The sequence below is a fragment of the Hippocampus guttulatus genome, chromosome 12 (assembly GCF_054856545.1).
Source record: "Hippocampus guttulatus isolate MCC_2025c chromosome 12, RoL_Hgut_1.0, whole genome shotgun sequence".
Classification (NCBI taxonomy): domain Eukaryota; kingdom Metazoa; phylum Chordata; class Actinopteri; order Syngnathiformes; family Syngnathidae; genus Hippocampus; species Hippocampus guttulatus.
In genome coordinates this window covers 12,194,453-12,211,542 of record NC_141272.1, presented here as the reverse complement: position 1 = coordinate 12,211,542, position 17,090 = coordinate 12,194,453, and the positions used below count along the sequence as shown (strand labels likewise).

Sequence of the window (17,090 nt, the reverse complement as noted above, 5' to 3'; positions counted from 1 at the left end):
AACTGTTTTATCTTGCTACACTTGCTGGTTCCATCCATCATCCATCCATTTTCTGCCGCTTATTCGGCGTCGGGTCGTGGGGGCAGCAGCTTTAGCAGGGAAGCCCAAACTTTTTGTGTTGGGTCCTTCAGTAACTGGAAAGATTTGGGGGTGTGAGGGAGGGAGAAAAAAAAAAAAAAAAAGCTAATATCGTATTGAAGCGACCAACAATATCTGATGATATCAACGCATTCGGCGTCGGGTCGTGGGGGCAGCAGCTTTAGCAGGGAAGCCCAAACTTCCCTCTCCCCAGCCACTTCTTCTAGCTCTGCCCGGGAAATCCCGAGGCGTTCCCAGGCCAGCTGGGAGTCTCTCCAGCATGTCCTGGGTTGTCCCCGGGGCATCGTGCCGGTGGGACATGCCCGTAAGACCTCATCAGGAGGTGTCCAGGAAGCATCCTAATCAGTTGCCCGAGCCACCTCATTTGGTTCCTCTCGATGTGGAGGAGAAGCGGCTCGACACTGACCCCCTCCCGGATGACTGAGCTCGTGACCATAGATGAGGGTTGGAACGTAGATCGACCGGTAAATTGAGAGCTTCGCCTTTTGGCTCAGCTCCTTCTTTACCACGACAGACCGATACAAAGTCCGCATCACAGCAGATGCTGCACCGATTCACCTGTGGATCTCTCGCTCCCTCCTGCCCTCACTGTGAACAAGACCGCAAGATACTTAAACTCTTCCACTTGTGGCAAGATCTCCTTCCCAACTCGGAGAGGGCACTCCACCCTTTTCCGACTGAGGATCATTGTTTCAGATTTGGAGGTGCTGATTTTCATCCCAACCGCTTCACGCTTGCCAGTTCCAATGATTTTTTAAATTGACAGACTTATGAAATGCCCCGTACTTGGCCAACAATGATGATTCCCATTCTGGTCAGTGTATATTGAAAAACATGAGCGTCAGCAAAGGATAGGCAAAGTGAGCCGACCGATCGTGACATTTCAACATGTAGTGAAGAAAGCTCAACCATTCTCGCTTTGCTCTGCAAGAGTGCAGCGCGACGACGTGAGAAATTCTCAAATACTCCACAAATATTTGTTCTTCGTTATCTGGAGCACAGCTTTTCAATGTTGCTTGATGAAATTGACTTGCACAGCGAACCCCACGGGAATGCTGCAAGATCACTTCTTGATAATAAAACCAAATAAGCCACGCAGGCTGGCTCTCCTAAAGCTGTGCAGGTTCTGTCATACCAAAATGACACTCTCTCCCCCTCTCTCTCTTTGTGCAAAAGAAAGAAAAAAAACGGACCGTGGTTTATTCGCACATGTCCCTCAGCAGTGAATCACATGCTCTGTAAAGGCAGACCGACATTGAAGGCATTGTTGCCAAAATATGCAGTGGACCGCACGTCCGAATCAACCTCACGAGTTGTGCAATTGCCGTTGCCAAAGCACTTGACACCAACCCTTGCAAATTCAACACCTTGCCATTATTCTCTGTGTCTACACGAAACACGGGGTTGTGGTTGGTGCTCGGAAATATGACACAGTTTCTGTGCGCCTTCATCGTTGTGAGGCCAGAGTTGAGGATGCTGTTATTTTTTTTCCCAACAGAGTCATATAAAAGTCGGCAGCACCTGCAGCACTCTGTATTTACCGTTTCCACTTTGCAGTTAGTAGGCTGCACTCTACACTTCCTTGGGCACAACCTATTTGATCTTTCACTCAGCCCAGCTGGACGACGGAATGGTGAGTCCATTCTCAGAGCACTGAATTTGAAATTGTAGTCAACAATTTGTGTTTAAAAAAAAGGCAGGTTTGTTTCTAGTGTTTAAAGGGGACATAGGTATGTTGGTTAGGCAGGTTATGGAAAATTGTCTTTGTAATGCTTTTATGCAAAGAAGTTGAGTCTCTGGAGTGCTTGCCCACTCAAAGTATGAAATTATACAACCAAGTAACCTTTTTGTTTGCGGTCTACTGTATGTCCCAAAATGCGTGTGGCAGTTTGCCATGTTGATCGTTGGCCTTATGAAATCAAAGTCAGTCTCATTTCAGGCCTCATACAGTTTCCCCACAACTTTTTGACACTACGTCCAACATTTGATTGAACCACTGTCATGTCAAATCCAAAAGTTTAGCAGATCTGCAGTGTCGTTGGATGCATGGATCAGCATTAAGTCCTCTTAAACTGGTACAGTATATTAACACAAGATAGGGTGTCCTCGGTTTACGAGTTCTGCGACGTAATACAAATTAGTATCCGAGAAGTCGCTCACCACACTAGACTAACGCAGTTGTAGGCTACAGTCCTGCTTACAGTAAATATTTGGATGAAAAGCTTTTCCAGGCCGTGAACACAAAACAAATGAATAACAGTAAGTATGGCGGTGATTGAGCGTGCCGTCTCGTGAAGTGTGACAACGTGTTCCTACGCCGCTGCACAAACTACTACATTATGTCATGGCTCTTGACCACGTCTTTATCTTGCCATGTCTCTCATTTACTTTCCAGGAGTTGAATTGTACAGAGATAGATGATGTGCTGGAGAGATTCTACCTGTCTCCGTCTTACGGACTCGAGTTCTGCATCGGTTTCCCGGGGAATCTGATTGTCATACTCGGTTACCTGTTTTGTCTGCCCAAGTGGCAGAGCTGCAATGTTTACCTCTTCAACCTGGCAATCTCCGACCTCACCTTCCTTTGCACGTTGCCACGCCTCTCCTACCTCTATGCCAACCAGCAGAAAGAGACCAGCTACTACGCTTGCGTCATCAACCGCTACATCCTGCATGTCAACCTCTACTCATCCATTCTGTTTATGGTCTGGCTGAGCATGGATCGCTTTTTGCTCATCCGCCACCCGGCGCGGAACCACTTCCTGCTGAGGCCGCGGACGGCGCTGGTGGTGACCGGCTTAAGCTGGCTGGCCGTCAACGTGGAGGTGATCCCGATGATAGTGCTGATGCTCCAGGATCTGCAGAGTGGAAACTGGAGTCGCTGCAATGACTTTGCCAGCCTCCAGGGTGACGTCAGCGCTTTGGGCTACAGCATGGGGCTCACTTTAACCGGCTACGTTCTACCTCTCCTCGGACTCTGCGGATTCTCCAAGCGTATTGCACAACTACTACAGACCCAGGAAACGGCTTTTCATCGCAGGACGGCACAGTACAAGCACACTCTCAGGGTCGTGGCTTCGGCATCAGCCATGTTTCTGGTTCTGTACACTCCATACCATGTGATGAGAAATGTCAGGATAGCATCCCGGCAGGCCTGGGCAGGGGTGCGCTTGTGTACAAGGATGTACATCGAGGGCCTCTACATCTTGACCCGACCGTTGGCCTTCTTGCACAGTGTCATCAACCCAGTCTTCTACTTCCTCATGGGGGACAAGTTCCGAAAGTTCCTCCTCGCAAAAGTTCGAAAGCTGGCCAGAAAGACAACGCAGCCAAGAGAACCTATATGAAAACTCAGTTTAGCAAATATACATTTGATAAGATCCGTTCCTTCACCGTCCGCTGTATTTGGCCCACACGCCTTTGAAGTGGCGCTAAACAGTTTAAACTGCCGCACTGCCTGACGTCCGTCGAGACCAAAGCAAATCCCGCATGGTGTCAGCTCAGCAACTAACGGTTAATTACTTGGTTTTTGCTGTTTGTTAACTTTCCAAATCATTCCGGAAGATTGATTTTCAACATGCCTGACATCTCACAAGACCTCAGAGTTAATCATGTGAGCTCAATTCAGCAGCGATTCATATCTGCCTGAGTGCTTGACTTTTCTTTCACAGCCTGGAAAGGAATGTTAAGAGACTATTGTAAGTAAAGAAAAAAAATATATACTCAAGTTATTGTATGTGAAGAAAGAAGCCACCAATGCAAAGCTGCGGGACTCCAACCATCACGTCCGCACAAAAGTAGCTCTTGTGCCGTTTTTACATTTTACAATGGTTGACTTCATTATGACCTCCATTAATGTTCACCTCAACTCCGCTGTATTCATAGAGCGCTTTAAAACAACCGCCACTGTATACAAAGTGCTGTACAGGGAGCAAAAATAATTCATCCAACAACAAACAATATAACATGTCATGAAAACGGTAGAAAGCACAAACACAGTAAAACTAAAAATCAAGTCTCAGACATTTGCAATATACTGTTTTAGTAAAATATGTTGTGGGGTTAATAAAATTATTAGAATGGAGAGTTTTATTCTGCAACAGATCAATTACATTTTTTCCTTTGTTAGGAGAAAATATACGTAGTCTAAACTATAAAAAAATAAAGAGGATTATGGTGAATCATGGGAAATCAACCTGATGTGGAGACAGGTGCCCAACGTATGAGCCAAGCCACATATTTTACCCATTAGAAAAATGTCCCAAAAAGCATGAATATCGAACCACGATGATGTGTCACTTTCCTGACACATTTGCTAAATCAGTGGGAAACCTTGACCAATTTAGTCAAATAAAAAGCTGACACACTCCGAGCAAGCCATGACATATTCTATTGTATAAATAACAGGTGGATACACATTTATTTTTGTACCTTCCTCCACAGGTAGAAGAGCATCAACTTAAAGATTAAATGTGTATACATTGTACGGTATCTAAAAGCAGCGGTGGGTGGTGAGTTTTGGACCAATCTCGACTTCATCTACCCAACAACGTCGCAAAATATACTAAAACGCGATATACTTAACTGTGTGGCAATAAAGAAGAAACAGAAGCATCTTCTGTATGTGAAGATGAAAACTACTAATGAGTATTTAGAAAGCAAGTGATCCAATGACCTTGATCTCCCTATAAATCACTTCCAAACCTCAATATTACAATTCACAATCAATATTCATCTCATGACAGGACAAAAACATTCAAGCTAAATAAAATACATCATACTCAACAGAAACGCTGATGCAGATCTCCTTTCTTTGCTCCTGCCTCTTCGTGTAAGATAGCCATAGCGCTCATCCATGCTGCTCTCAAAGTGCACAACAATTATTTTTTTTTTTTTACGTTTTCTCGGTTGGGAAAAAAAGAAGCCTTACAGCAGCGCCATTGATTGACATAGTCTCAAAGAACAGTTTTTCTCGAAAAAACGTGCCTTGAAGTAGAAGCCTGACATCATCCTTTCCCTTTAAATCAATCATTGATGCACAAATTCACCACAACCAAAACAGACCATTAAGGTCTTGGCAATGTGTGAGCATGAAGCACTGTGCCAGTTGCTCAAATTCCGCTTCTTAAACACAGTATGCAACCAAAACAGAAATCAGGACTCAAGTCACCCAAAGTACGACACAAGAAGAAGCAGGTGAAAGAGCGGGAGAGGCAGGTAAGAAAGCTGCTCTGCTCGCAGATACGAAAGGAAGGGAAAGGCTAAGTGTGGCCAGAACTATTGCAAGGCGGCAGTCGGGAGAAGATCTCGGAGGCCATGGTGGGAAGAAAATAGACTAAAATCAAAAACAGAAGGAAGAAGGACTCCCTACAGAACATGAAAAGCTCTCAAGGAATTTGTGTAAATAGTCAAGCATGTCAACTAACTATCTTCATCCTCAACACATGGAGAAAATATTTAGAGCTTTTTTTTCAAATGAATTAGAATGCAGCTCCATATATATGAGGCAAAGGGCTTTTGGGCTTGTTGGCTGCTTTATATTTTTTAGCATCCTGTGCGGAAACAACATTTATTTGATGCATATTTGGCCCTGCGAGTGGGCGCTTGGAATTGAAGCGGATTCTCTTCTCATATTTGACACAGCTCACAATAACATGACAAATCTATAAAAATTGTGTTTACCGGTTCACTTAAAATTTCTACTTTTATCTTTGGCCTTATTCTTTCAAGTCCAACTTTACTGTGTTTCTTGTTTTGGTAAATTATACCCAAAGTCAAAATAGCCTTGACTCAGTTGAACACTATTAAAAAAAACGAAAAAAACAATTAAAAGAAAAAAATACGATACCTACGTATTGTTCTGTCCACACGTGTTCTCATACTCAAGTCACATGACATGACAGAAAACAATGCAAAGCCACTTGATACACTGAACACCAACAATTTTGCTTTTTTTTTTTTTAACGGTAAAGTGAATAAGGAAAGTTTAACTATTGTCAAGCATATGGTTTTGCTTCATGCTGTGTTCCTTATTCTCAGTAGCAAGTATGTGACAGGAACACGGGCTGTGAGTCATTGCCATTAGTCAGATTCCAATTATCAAAGTATGAAAACATCATCAATCTGAACAGAGTTTGGCTATTGCGTTGAACATGTGGAGATGATAATATTTGCTGGCAAACATCTGCCAAAGATGAAAAGGCATATTCAAGTTTGTTGTGTGATGAGGCAGAAATAACCACAAAATGATGTGTTGTGCACATGCCATACATGAGGCACGTATAATCCATTTAAACTGCACTATATGTTTTCTCCCCCCTGGAGTCAATGCTTATAATCCATTTCACGTTATTCTCATTATCCCTTTGGAGTGGAAAAGGAATTCAGGAGCGGATCTCCAAAGGGGATTGGATAACAAACACACACACACACACACACACAGAGCACATGTAAGCATACCTGCAAACAACCGAGAACAAGAAATTAGTGGAGCACACCAGCACTTACTTGAATCATCGTTTTCAATGAAGGGTTACGCCGCACTTGTACATCATCCCTGATAAGAATGCATTAAGGCATATTGATTAGCACATCGGGCAACAATGGCCAAATGATTGCATGTTGGGAAAGCAATTGTACAGGCAGTGTGAAATCATAACCATAATCAGAAAATGTTTCACTCAAGGACACCCACCGTGCTCTCAGATTTTGTTTTCATCACGAAGAATTTGCTGAGACCAACAATGATTGCCAAGAATATGTCGGGTCTGAAGCACTTGTTTCACCGAAAAAGCAGCAATTTTCTTAATGTTACTTCAAACACATTAACAGGTGAAATGTATATTCGTATATTTCACCTGTTAATTCACCTGGAAACCATTCTCAAAGCTTCTTGCTTACAGCCACCACCAAGCCCGTTGGGAAAAAAAACCCACATCTGATCACAGACAGAAGGCGAAACTAATAAGGTGTCATTTTGTGTGCACTCACGGGCAGTCTCACAGCAGCCAAAACTGACAAACATATGGAGACACTGAACTCACCACACCGTTCTGTCATAGATTAACTCTATGTCAGATTGTTGATGGAATGTTTCTGCAATATTTTCAACCCCATCCCACTACCGGTATCTGTCAGTTTTTGGAATTGAAGTAGATTTTTGCCACAAAGGTTTGCTGTGTGCCTGGAGACGGTTCCACTCATTCCAGACAAGGCATTTGGATGTACCGTTTGCTGAAAGATGGAACCTGAGGGAGGTAAACCCAAAATGAACTAAACATTACAAACTTAATCTAGCATCATTAACTTCAGATGAATGATATTAAACTCATGTTGTATCAAAAAAAAAAGATACTTTCGCTCCCTTCAGGAACTTTAGCTGGAACTGTGGCGGGGAGATTTCACCACTGGAAAATTTAAAAAAAAAAAAATAGAAGCTGATTTCCTGTACAGGAAAATAATACACGCACAGAGGCAATGATTAAAGGAAGCTTTTCAGCTTTACAGAGAGCTCAATGAAATAATCCACATTCAAATACTTCATATACTCTATTGTTCAAAATTTGCAACAACAACAACAAAATCCCAAGGGGATACAGAACAAAGGGAAGATTCAGTTCCTGCAAAAATGCCACTGATTTATTCAATAAAATGCCAATCACTTCCCATTTGCACCCATAACAACTTCAGCTTTAATGACATTTCATATGAGCAACTATTGCATAGGTTTCACACACACACACAAAAAAAATCCTCAAATACTACATAAGATGCATTTATTGACGCCAATTCTCTATAGACATACTCCAAGTCCTAATCAATGAACCAATTTGGCCTTGGACTTGATCCCCTTTGGGGAATCTTAAGTCTACATCTGGCCATGCCACTCAAGAATCCTAAGCCCTTATGTTTCACCCTGCGTGCCAAGCAAAGTCCATCCAGTGATTCTTGGATGAGTTTGGTATTTATAAACCCCATCAAACACAATCATGTTAAATTCGATTCCGAGACCGCTGGCCTGCCTTGGTTCCAACATCTGTGGTGTATGACATGACTCTTCTGGATCAATGAACACAAATTCTCACATCTGGTAGCTGTGACTTGAATATCGGAAGCTGTTCTTCCTGTTCACAAAAACTGGCCGGTTCTCCAAGTCGTTTTGGCTACATAATGATACCAATGCAACGGGACGGCCTAATCAGGTAACTTTTATTGCGTGTGGTGGGGAAAAACCAAATGAGAATCTCATGGGAACACGAAACGTACAAGATGTGACGTCAAATCCTCAAGCCAAGAGTCTACTCTCCGGAATTAAAAAAACAAAACAAAAAAAAAACAACTACAGTATGTATTTATAATCTCGCGTCAAAGATGTGACAAATATCAGAGAGATCTTTCCCAATGTTCTTTTTACAAGTTTTCCTTGAGCCATTTCAAATAGTTGTCCATCATGCGGTGACCAATGCGGAAGTCCATCGGCCACACTGTGAACATCAAGCTTCCGTGAAAGCCCGAGTCGTAGTGTTTGTGCGTCACTTCCACGCCGGCGGCGCGAAGACGCGTGACGTACATGAGCCCGTCATCTCGGAGGACGTCGTACTCGCATGTCAGGATGTAGGCTTTGGGTAGAGAGTGCAAGGCTGCGTCCGGAACCAGCAGAGGGGACGCCCTTGGGTCAGCTAAGGATCGGGAGGTTCCATCGGTTCCAAACGACTGCCCTGCCTTCCCTTGCAACACGGCGGGGACACTGTAATTGTATTTTCTATGATACATTTCGGGCAGGAAGGCGCTCCAGTTGACGAACTTCAGCAGGCTGGAAGACTCGAGGTTGTTGTGGGCGTTGGCCATCATGGCTCTGAAAAATGCCTTGTCGCTGGTGAAGTACTCACTCCAAAATCGGACCATAAGGGTGCGTGGCAAAATGGGCATGTCTCGATTCTGTTGATAAGACGGCGTGTTGAGGTCCAGTGCCTGAAGCACAGGGTAGAGGAGGGCTTGGGCTTTCAACTGAACTTTTTGTGTTGGGTCCTTCAGTAACTGGAAAGATTTGGGGGTGTGAGGGAGGGAGAAAAAAAAAAAAAAAAAAAAGCTAATATCGTATTGAAGCGACCAACAATATCTGATGATATCAACGCATTGCATCACCTTATCCCTTGTTTATTTGTAGAACAGCGATTTCACATAACCGCTTATTAAAAGCCAACATGATTCATGAAACCCTGAGCCAAAACTAACACGCTCGCCGCTATGCCCTTCACGCACGGTCACAAATGGCCTCCAGAAGCATTTTAGAGAGCTGCAAAGTTGACTTTAAAGACAGCAGAACATGAACGAACATGACCGCTCCAATATTAAAGTTAACCAACCGCGTAAAAGTACAAAGCGATGGCATGTACTGTATTTTTCGGATTATACGTCGCTCCTGATTATAAGTCGCACCAGCCAAAAAATGCATGATTAAGAAGGAAAAAAACGTAAATAAGTCGCACTGGAGTATCAGTCGCATTTGGGGGGGAAAGTACTTGATAAAATCTAACACCAAAAACATACATGTCATCTTGAAAGGCAATTTAAAATTAAAATAAAAGAACAACAGGCTGAATAAGTGTACGGTATACGAACGTTACATGACTGACATGCCTGGTACAGTAATGTCAGTAACGACGTAACATATTAAGAGTTATTCCGATAACTCTAGCATAAAGAACATGTTCCAATTTCACTCCAAATCACTAAATCCAATGAAATCTTCATCCTCGGCGTCACTTTTAAACAACTCCCCCAACTCGGGAGGTTGACGATGCGCCACTTCCTCTTCTACGTCGCTTACGTCAGATTTATCGTCGATTTATCAACACAGGCCGATAGCGCCCTCTTGTGGTTTAATGTGAAAATAACAGGTGAAATGATATAATCATGTGTTAATAATTTCACACATAAATCGCTCCAGAGTATAAATCACACCACTGGACAAACTATGAAAAAAACTGCGACTTATAGTCCGGAAAATACGGTAAAATTTAACCAACCGCGTAAAAGTACAAAGCAATGGCATGTACTTACAAATTTAGTCGTGAAGCGTGGTCTAAGGTTTTGCGTTGGTTGAACATGTTTAACCGCAGTATGTGCTGACCGTGATCACTTCGCCTTTTTGTGAACCAGGAGGTAATAACTTCATGTACCTGTTGGGACACAGCGGCTGCCAGGTTCCCCCCAGCGCTGTCCCCAGACACCGCAATTCGTCCTGGGTCCACTGAATACTGGGCAAGCACCCCCATCTGGAGAAAATACTTGACAACACGATAGACATCCTCATACGGAACAGGGAAGTGGTGAGCGACAGCAAGGCGGTACCTGGAAGGAGAGAAAGTAACTTGACCAATCTCCTGTGAGAAAGCTGACTCGATTCCCCACCTGACTGAAATTGTAAGCTTTTAATTCAGTGAAATTATGTCATCTTTTAATTTTGTCACATTAACAAGTAGAGTTGGGCATTCATCAGTGCATTCGTCCGTCAGTGAGCTTTCGTCAGTATTTCAGGCCCAACCAGTCGGGTCAGAATCAGCCGAGCGGCATTGGGAACACACTTACCGCATGCATGACAGGCGGCCAAATGAATTTTAAATAATAAATAAGAATCCGTGTGACGTTATGTTTGACAACTACCGACCAGCGCCAATGAAGGACAGACTGAGCCCACGTGGGTCGGCCCGAAATACTGACCGACGAGGCTTCACTCTTTAAAAAAGAAAGAAATAAAATGGCTGACCTTCAAATTGTGAAATTTTGGAATGAGCCACGAAACTGTTCCTCACAAGAGAATTCATTAAATATAATGAAGTCGAGAGTGCCTGCACTTAAATTGAAACATCAGCAACACGTTACAAATTTGTACAAGCATGTATCACATTGAGGCCAAGTAATGATACAAATCATCCATGTTTAAAAAGCTCCCGTACGTGTGGCAAATATCACAAGGCAAATCATGTGCACCATTCAAAGCACAACGCTTGGACTCCATTTAGTCTGACTCCACTGCATCCACACTTCCATCCAGCTTATCACTAACGAGAGAAAAAACAGGCGTACATCTGGAATTGCATTGAGACTGTGACTCTCCTTGCCCACATGCAAAGGCATTATAGTTCCTTGAGTTTAGAGTTGACTGTATAATCACAGTGAAGCACCCGCAGGTTTGCATATTGGTTTCATCATTTTTTTTACTCCCAATATTTTGGGGATTTTTTGTTTGTTTGTTTGTTTTGGTCCATTTGTTCCACTCATTTCCTCCGTTATTTATTTTTTTTTTGGGTGGGGTGGGTGGAGATAGTATATTAAATCTTTATCAGCATTTTTTTCCTTCCGTCAATGCATTTCAATGGTCGTTAATTACACAATTGTTCACTATTCGCTGGCCGGCCCTCTGCCAACCCCTCGTGAATAGCTGGAGTCAACCAAGACAAATTGTGTTTTGGCAGTTTTAAGTCAGATACTTACTCTACAGAGAGAACCACTGCATTCAGCTCAGTGGCAACTTTTCTGGCGAGGAGATCATAAGGGCTCATGTCTGTGAAGAGAGACAGAATACAGAGCAACATAAACCGCTGTTCGCTGCACAAAGATGAACCTGTTAAGTAGTGCTCCTCCACTGGAGTCTCCAAGGCCAAGCCCTCAAGACATACATGATGTTAAAGGCATTTGAAAATATCCGTTCCATTGAACTTATCAAGACAGTGCTTAGCGAAGTGATTAATGCAAAAATTGTGGTGCACTATACTTGGCTGCAAACAGCAGGGGCGCTGTTAATTTAGTCACTACTAGTTTGCGATTGTGTCAGAGTTGTTCGCTCGAACAGTTGAACAAACAGACTCAGGAAGAGATTGTCTTTTCTGTCGGCAGGAGGCGCAGTTTTCTACGACGCCACTCTGTGAGCGCTTCCCACTGACACTTCCCTTCTTCAGATGTCACACCTCTCAACCCAGCCCAGCGATACGCCCCTCAGAGGCCAAAACATCTCTCGCTACAAACAATGGCTTATCATGCTGCCCTCTCGAAGTTGAACCTTCCTGTCGACATTATCAGTTAATGAGGACTTGACTTTATTCAGCTCAAGTTGGCCCTTTTTTCTGTGTGCTCCATCGTGTACAAGTTGTGAGAACATGCCGTTCGAGGTCAATCAAGCATATACTGAGATGAAACTTTAAAACATGATAATATTAAGTTTGTCTTTCTCCATCAGATTGAAAGAAGATGAAGTCAAGGATAGGAAGCTCGGCTACATTAAGTCTTTTGCTAAGGAAACTCCTTATGGGCAGCATTTTTTAGCCACTATTATGTATATACAAAGCGGAACTTCAGGAATTTTTTCCAATCCCATTCATCTATTCAAAACAAATTAAAATTACCTTGTAGTCACATTGTAGATCAAATACATGTATTCAAACACCCAGGACAAACAGATTGCAAGAACAGCATGACATGTGTCAAACTGAACGGTGTGTCTTCAGTGTTCTGGATTAGCGAGGCCAGGCACCCCTTGGAGGTACCCACCGCTCCAACAGACGGCATGTTATTTCCTCAGGAATTCAAGTACTGTACTGTGATTGACAGCTTCGTAATTATCCGTGATAAGATGTCGCTATAATCTCGGCTGCTTTTTTCTTCTTTTTTTTTTAAGAGTGTGTTCATTTACTTACAAGCGCTCCCCAGACACCATCCTCCGCCGTGCAGGTATATGACAGCCCTCCTGAGCTCCGTGTTGCCACTTTGCTGCGTGGGTTGGTAAAGCACCACCTCCACCCCGTCGAAATTCTCCACCGTCACATTAACGTGTTTGTCGGAAACAGGCACAATCGTTTCAATCAGAGTGATGAAGTACATCACTCCCATGTAGTCCTTCAGCCCTAACAATTCACTGAAGTCCGCCTGCAAGGGAAAATGAAGCAAGGGTATAATTGTGGAATTACCAGAGGTACTGTTAACACTATCATTTGGAACTATTCCTAAATTTAGCCAACGAAAGAGCAATAAACATGGTAGATTATTTTGACTGGTTAACAAAATCGGCAAAACAACCTTAAAAGAACCCCAAATTTAAATGTTGCCCATAATACAAAAATAGGTATATATTGTTCCATTTCCTTTCTAATTTTATTTACAATAGAATCTGTTCAGATAAACCAAAAATTAATTCGTCCGCCAGCCCCCACCTCACCCACTGACAAAGCACAGTGCTTTCATCTCGATCCGGTCAGTTTGGAAGAGAAGTTCCTTGTACAAGATTGACGCTTCACACTACAGACTGCTAAAGTCTTTACAGAAGGAGGGACCACATGCTCCTTCTGTCAGGTGTTTGGACAAGGAACATCAATATGTAAGGGTAAAGATCAAATGTAACTGAAATTTATGAGGGGGAAGTTGAAGTTGTTATGAGCCTTATCAGATGATATGCTACTAAAAGGTCGCCTTCTGCGTGACGCTTGAATTGGTAGCTCTGAACTTTAGTGGGAAAGCCTCTTTAAAATATCTTTGCTTTAACAAACACTGTTTTGAAGATGGACAATACATAGAAGTAAAAAAAATATATATTACAAAAATAATCAACCAAAACATTCCAGTCACATCCATACCCTTCACGGATTCATTTTCTCACAAATAAATTGGCACGTGAATTCAAAAACAGTCATATTAATAACCCCAGGCGTGGATAAGAAACAGTATACCGCATGGAGTTTCCTTAATAGGCTCTATTATTAGAAGGTGTGAGCAGGACTATACTACACATGGATTAGCATTTGATATAATCTGTTGCACCCGCTATGTACAACCACATCAGCAAAACACAAGACAGTGCATTACTAGTAAGAACTGACCAACAATACAGAAACTTATTTTCCGGTATTTTTGAATGGTTGTATTATGGTAGGAACTAAAATAAAGCATGAATACACTTGACAGGACTATTGATGGTGCAAAAATCTGTATTATATAGTTTTGATGATAAAGCTTTTTGTTAGTTTGCTTCAACTCACAATTACAATAACATACAAGTTACTACTAATCATTTCGGCTCTGTTGTGTACTCAAATTGCAGACCTTTATACCTGTAGTTGAGATTCTACCCAACAGCACACAAGAAGTGGAAAATAAGGCGTTTTGAATAAAGAATACATTTTATCCTAATGACAAAAAAAAAACGAGAGCGACAGACGTTTGAAAGTGCGAATCAAAGCGTGGAAACTAACTCGAGCGCTTACCAGGTGGCTGAGACTTCGGAAGAAAGTGTTGGTCAGCATGAGTTTCCATCTCTCGTCAATATCCTCCGGAATGGGCTCATAAACATAATAAGCACTGAAGGAGCAGAGAGCCACGAATAAAATGATGCTTCCCAGCCTCATCGTGCGTTGCGGAGAGACGACACCACTCAAGAGTGTTGACCCAAGCACTGCAAGGCGCGACTTGACTCACGCGCACAAAAAAAAAAAAAAAAAAAAAAAAAAAAAAATTATATATCCCCTCTCTCCTCTCCTTTTTGGCTGCCCGCCTTTGGTGCCATTTCGTGGTTTTCAGCAAGAGAGTCGAAATATTATTCCGTATGAGCGTGGAGCCGCGGTTTCAGTGGTCAAGGGGCAGCTGAGTGAGGGCCATTGACGAAAAAAAAAATAACCCAACAACAACAACAAAACGAGCGCGCTCACGAGGCAGGAACCGTCCCACATTGGCCGCGGTCGCGAATTCTTCAGGTGCCTCTGGATCAGATACAACTTTCACGGGTGGTTGGATCCACAGAACTCGTGTCAAGGTGCAACTGAGGCCAAAGTGTTGAAATTAGTGGCCCAATAGGTCCTGCCGAAGGCGCGCGCTGGGGGGAAAAAAAATCGGGTTATCAAACAAGTCTCATCATGATCGAGGTTTCTCGAGAAAATATATTTCCTCTTGTAAACGGGATTATTAAACCTCATGCAGCGGATGACATTCATACATTGATGGGCGGTGGGTTATTTGGACAAATCAGTTTTTCTTAAGAATGCAGTGAACTATTCGGGGGGATTTGAGATCAAGCGACCCGATATGAGCAAAAATTTGCTCATACTCCACCCCCCACACACACAAAAAAAACATCTGTCCTTGCAGATGGATCATTACAAAATTGGTGATGATTTATAAGAGATGTCAGAAAAATTCCCAGGAGTGGGGTCACATCTAACATAGTCCAAACTATGAATTTCCTCCATCTACAAAGAAATCCTGCGGCAAAAGTTGCAGCAGGATAACTTGTGGCTGCTTCAGCATGCAAATGCGCCTACTCACCATGCCTCGAGCATCTGACACTTAATCATTTCCGAGAAGAGTCTTGCCGAATTCGCCCGATCTGCCTCCGTGATATGTTGTTGGTGTTTTGAATGTGATTCATTGTTTTTGTTGTCTTTTTTTGGTCGAAGAATTCAATTTTGTTTTATGCCCCCCTGCATTCCAATGTGCATGTCAATTACATGCGAATTGTCACTATTTACGGGCTGTGGAGGTCCCTATGCTCCGTGAACAGCGGAGGTTGATGTTACATTTAAAAAAAAAAAAACCTTTATAAGTGACAAGCATGCACCAGAGCTAGAGCCCAAGTGACTAGGAAGAAATTGACACCTTACCTGATTGCAAACCCCCCCTAATATGAAGAGGCAACAAAAACAGGAAGTAGGAATCAACATTTCTGCTCAATCATTCACCTGGCAAAAGGCGGTCATCTCTAAACTAACGTGACACCGGACAATGGTACTTAGACTCTGACAGGCTAGTTTGAAATGACGCTTATGTCAATGTAAAATTATGGATGTACTTTGTTTCACCTACTCCAGCCTAAAGGTTCGCCAATTTGGCAAAAAAAAAATAAAAAGCCAAGGAAAATACAGTTGATGGTTGCAAGTTGGACAAACTAGATTTTACAGTTTTTTTGGAGGACCATCAGCATCCATGTAACTTTTTGTTTACTTATGGGTCATATTATTCTGAAATTAGCCAGTGGAATTGGCCAGTACCCCGCCAACAGAGATCTGAAATTGACTTCAGTTTCCAACTAGATCGCTGCTGTTGGTAAAGCGCTGGAATAGTAAATGACTTTTCTGAATACAAAACTGTTCTTCAGACACTCGGGGAGTTCCCACGACTCCTCAACCACCGTCCTTCACTCCGCACTTCTGAGGCGACCACCTCGTTTGGTTGCTCAATCTTTCATCAAGCCCTTCACTCTTGCGTAAGTTCTGGCAAAGCGTGAAGCGTGTCAAGGAGCGTGTGAGTGGATGTTTTCCGCGTTGAGCCCTGCTGCGCAATGCCGCGTCAACACCGAATACCCTGCTGGGGGATGAAAGATAGAGTGTTCTTGCATTAATTAAAACGTGCACTTAGCTCATCTTTTACTAGCAATTTCACGAGTTGAACCTCCCTGGAGGCCATACGTGACATCTCAAGAATTACGAAAGCCACTGGCGAAGTCCCGCCTCAGCGGCAAGCATTTTTCAAACTTTTGAATTTGCAGAACTCCTGCAAAGGAGACGCTATAGCAGCATGTCAAGGAGGGGGGATTCTATTCCAAGTTTAAGGGTACTGAGAACATTTTTTTGACGTGATAAGAAACAGTTGCGGTTGAAAACTTTGGCTCCCACGAAATTCCATCCATTTTCCGATCCGCTTTATCGTCACAAGGGTGGCGGGGGGTGCCGGAGCCTATCCCAGCTGTCTTTGGGCAGTTGGCGGGGGACACCCTGAACCGGTTGCCAGCCAATCGCAGGGCACACAGAGACGAACAACCATCCACACTCACACTAATATCTCGGGACAATTTTGAGTGTTCCATTAACCTCTCATGCATGGTTTTGGAATGTGGGAGGAAACGGGAGCACCCGTAGAAAAGCCACACAGGCACGGCGAGAACGTGCAAACTCCACACAGGGAGGCGGGAGCCAAATCCTGCACCGCTGCACTGTGAGGTCGACGCGCTAA

General features: G+C 43.2%; 2 protein-coding genes across 2 annotated transcripts; one reads left to right on the top strand and one right to left on the bottom strand.

Annotated features, from left to right (window-relative positions):
- Positions 1–1,500: 1,500 nt before the first annotated feature.
- LOC147197437 (succinate receptor 1-like) lies at positions 1,501–4,879 on the top strand. Its single transcript, XM_086125544.1, has 2 exons — positions 1,501–1,732; positions 2,495–4,879. Exons 1-2 carry the CDS (start codon positions 1,730–1,732, stop codon positions 3,443–3,445), a joined length of 954 nt encoding a protein of 317 aa, XP_085981670.1. The 5' UTR covers positions 1,501–1,729; the 3' UTR covers positions 3,446–4,879.
- A 3,409-nt stretch (positions 4,880–8,288) lies between these two features.
- aadac (arylacetamide deacetylase) lies at positions 8,289–14,835 on the bottom strand. The gene is made up of 5 exons (XM_086125015.1): positions 14,354–14,835; positions 12,794–13,022; positions 11,595–11,664; positions 10,280–10,451; positions 8,289–9,134 (listed from the first exon to the last, which is right to left on the bottom strand). Exons 1-5 carry the CDS (start codon positions 14,492–14,494, stop codon positions 8,508–8,510), a joined length of 1,239 nt encoding a protein of 412 aa, XP_085981141.1. The 5' UTR covers positions 14,495–14,835; the 3' UTR covers positions 8,289–8,507.
- Positions 14,836–17,090: the final 2,255 nt, after the last annotated feature.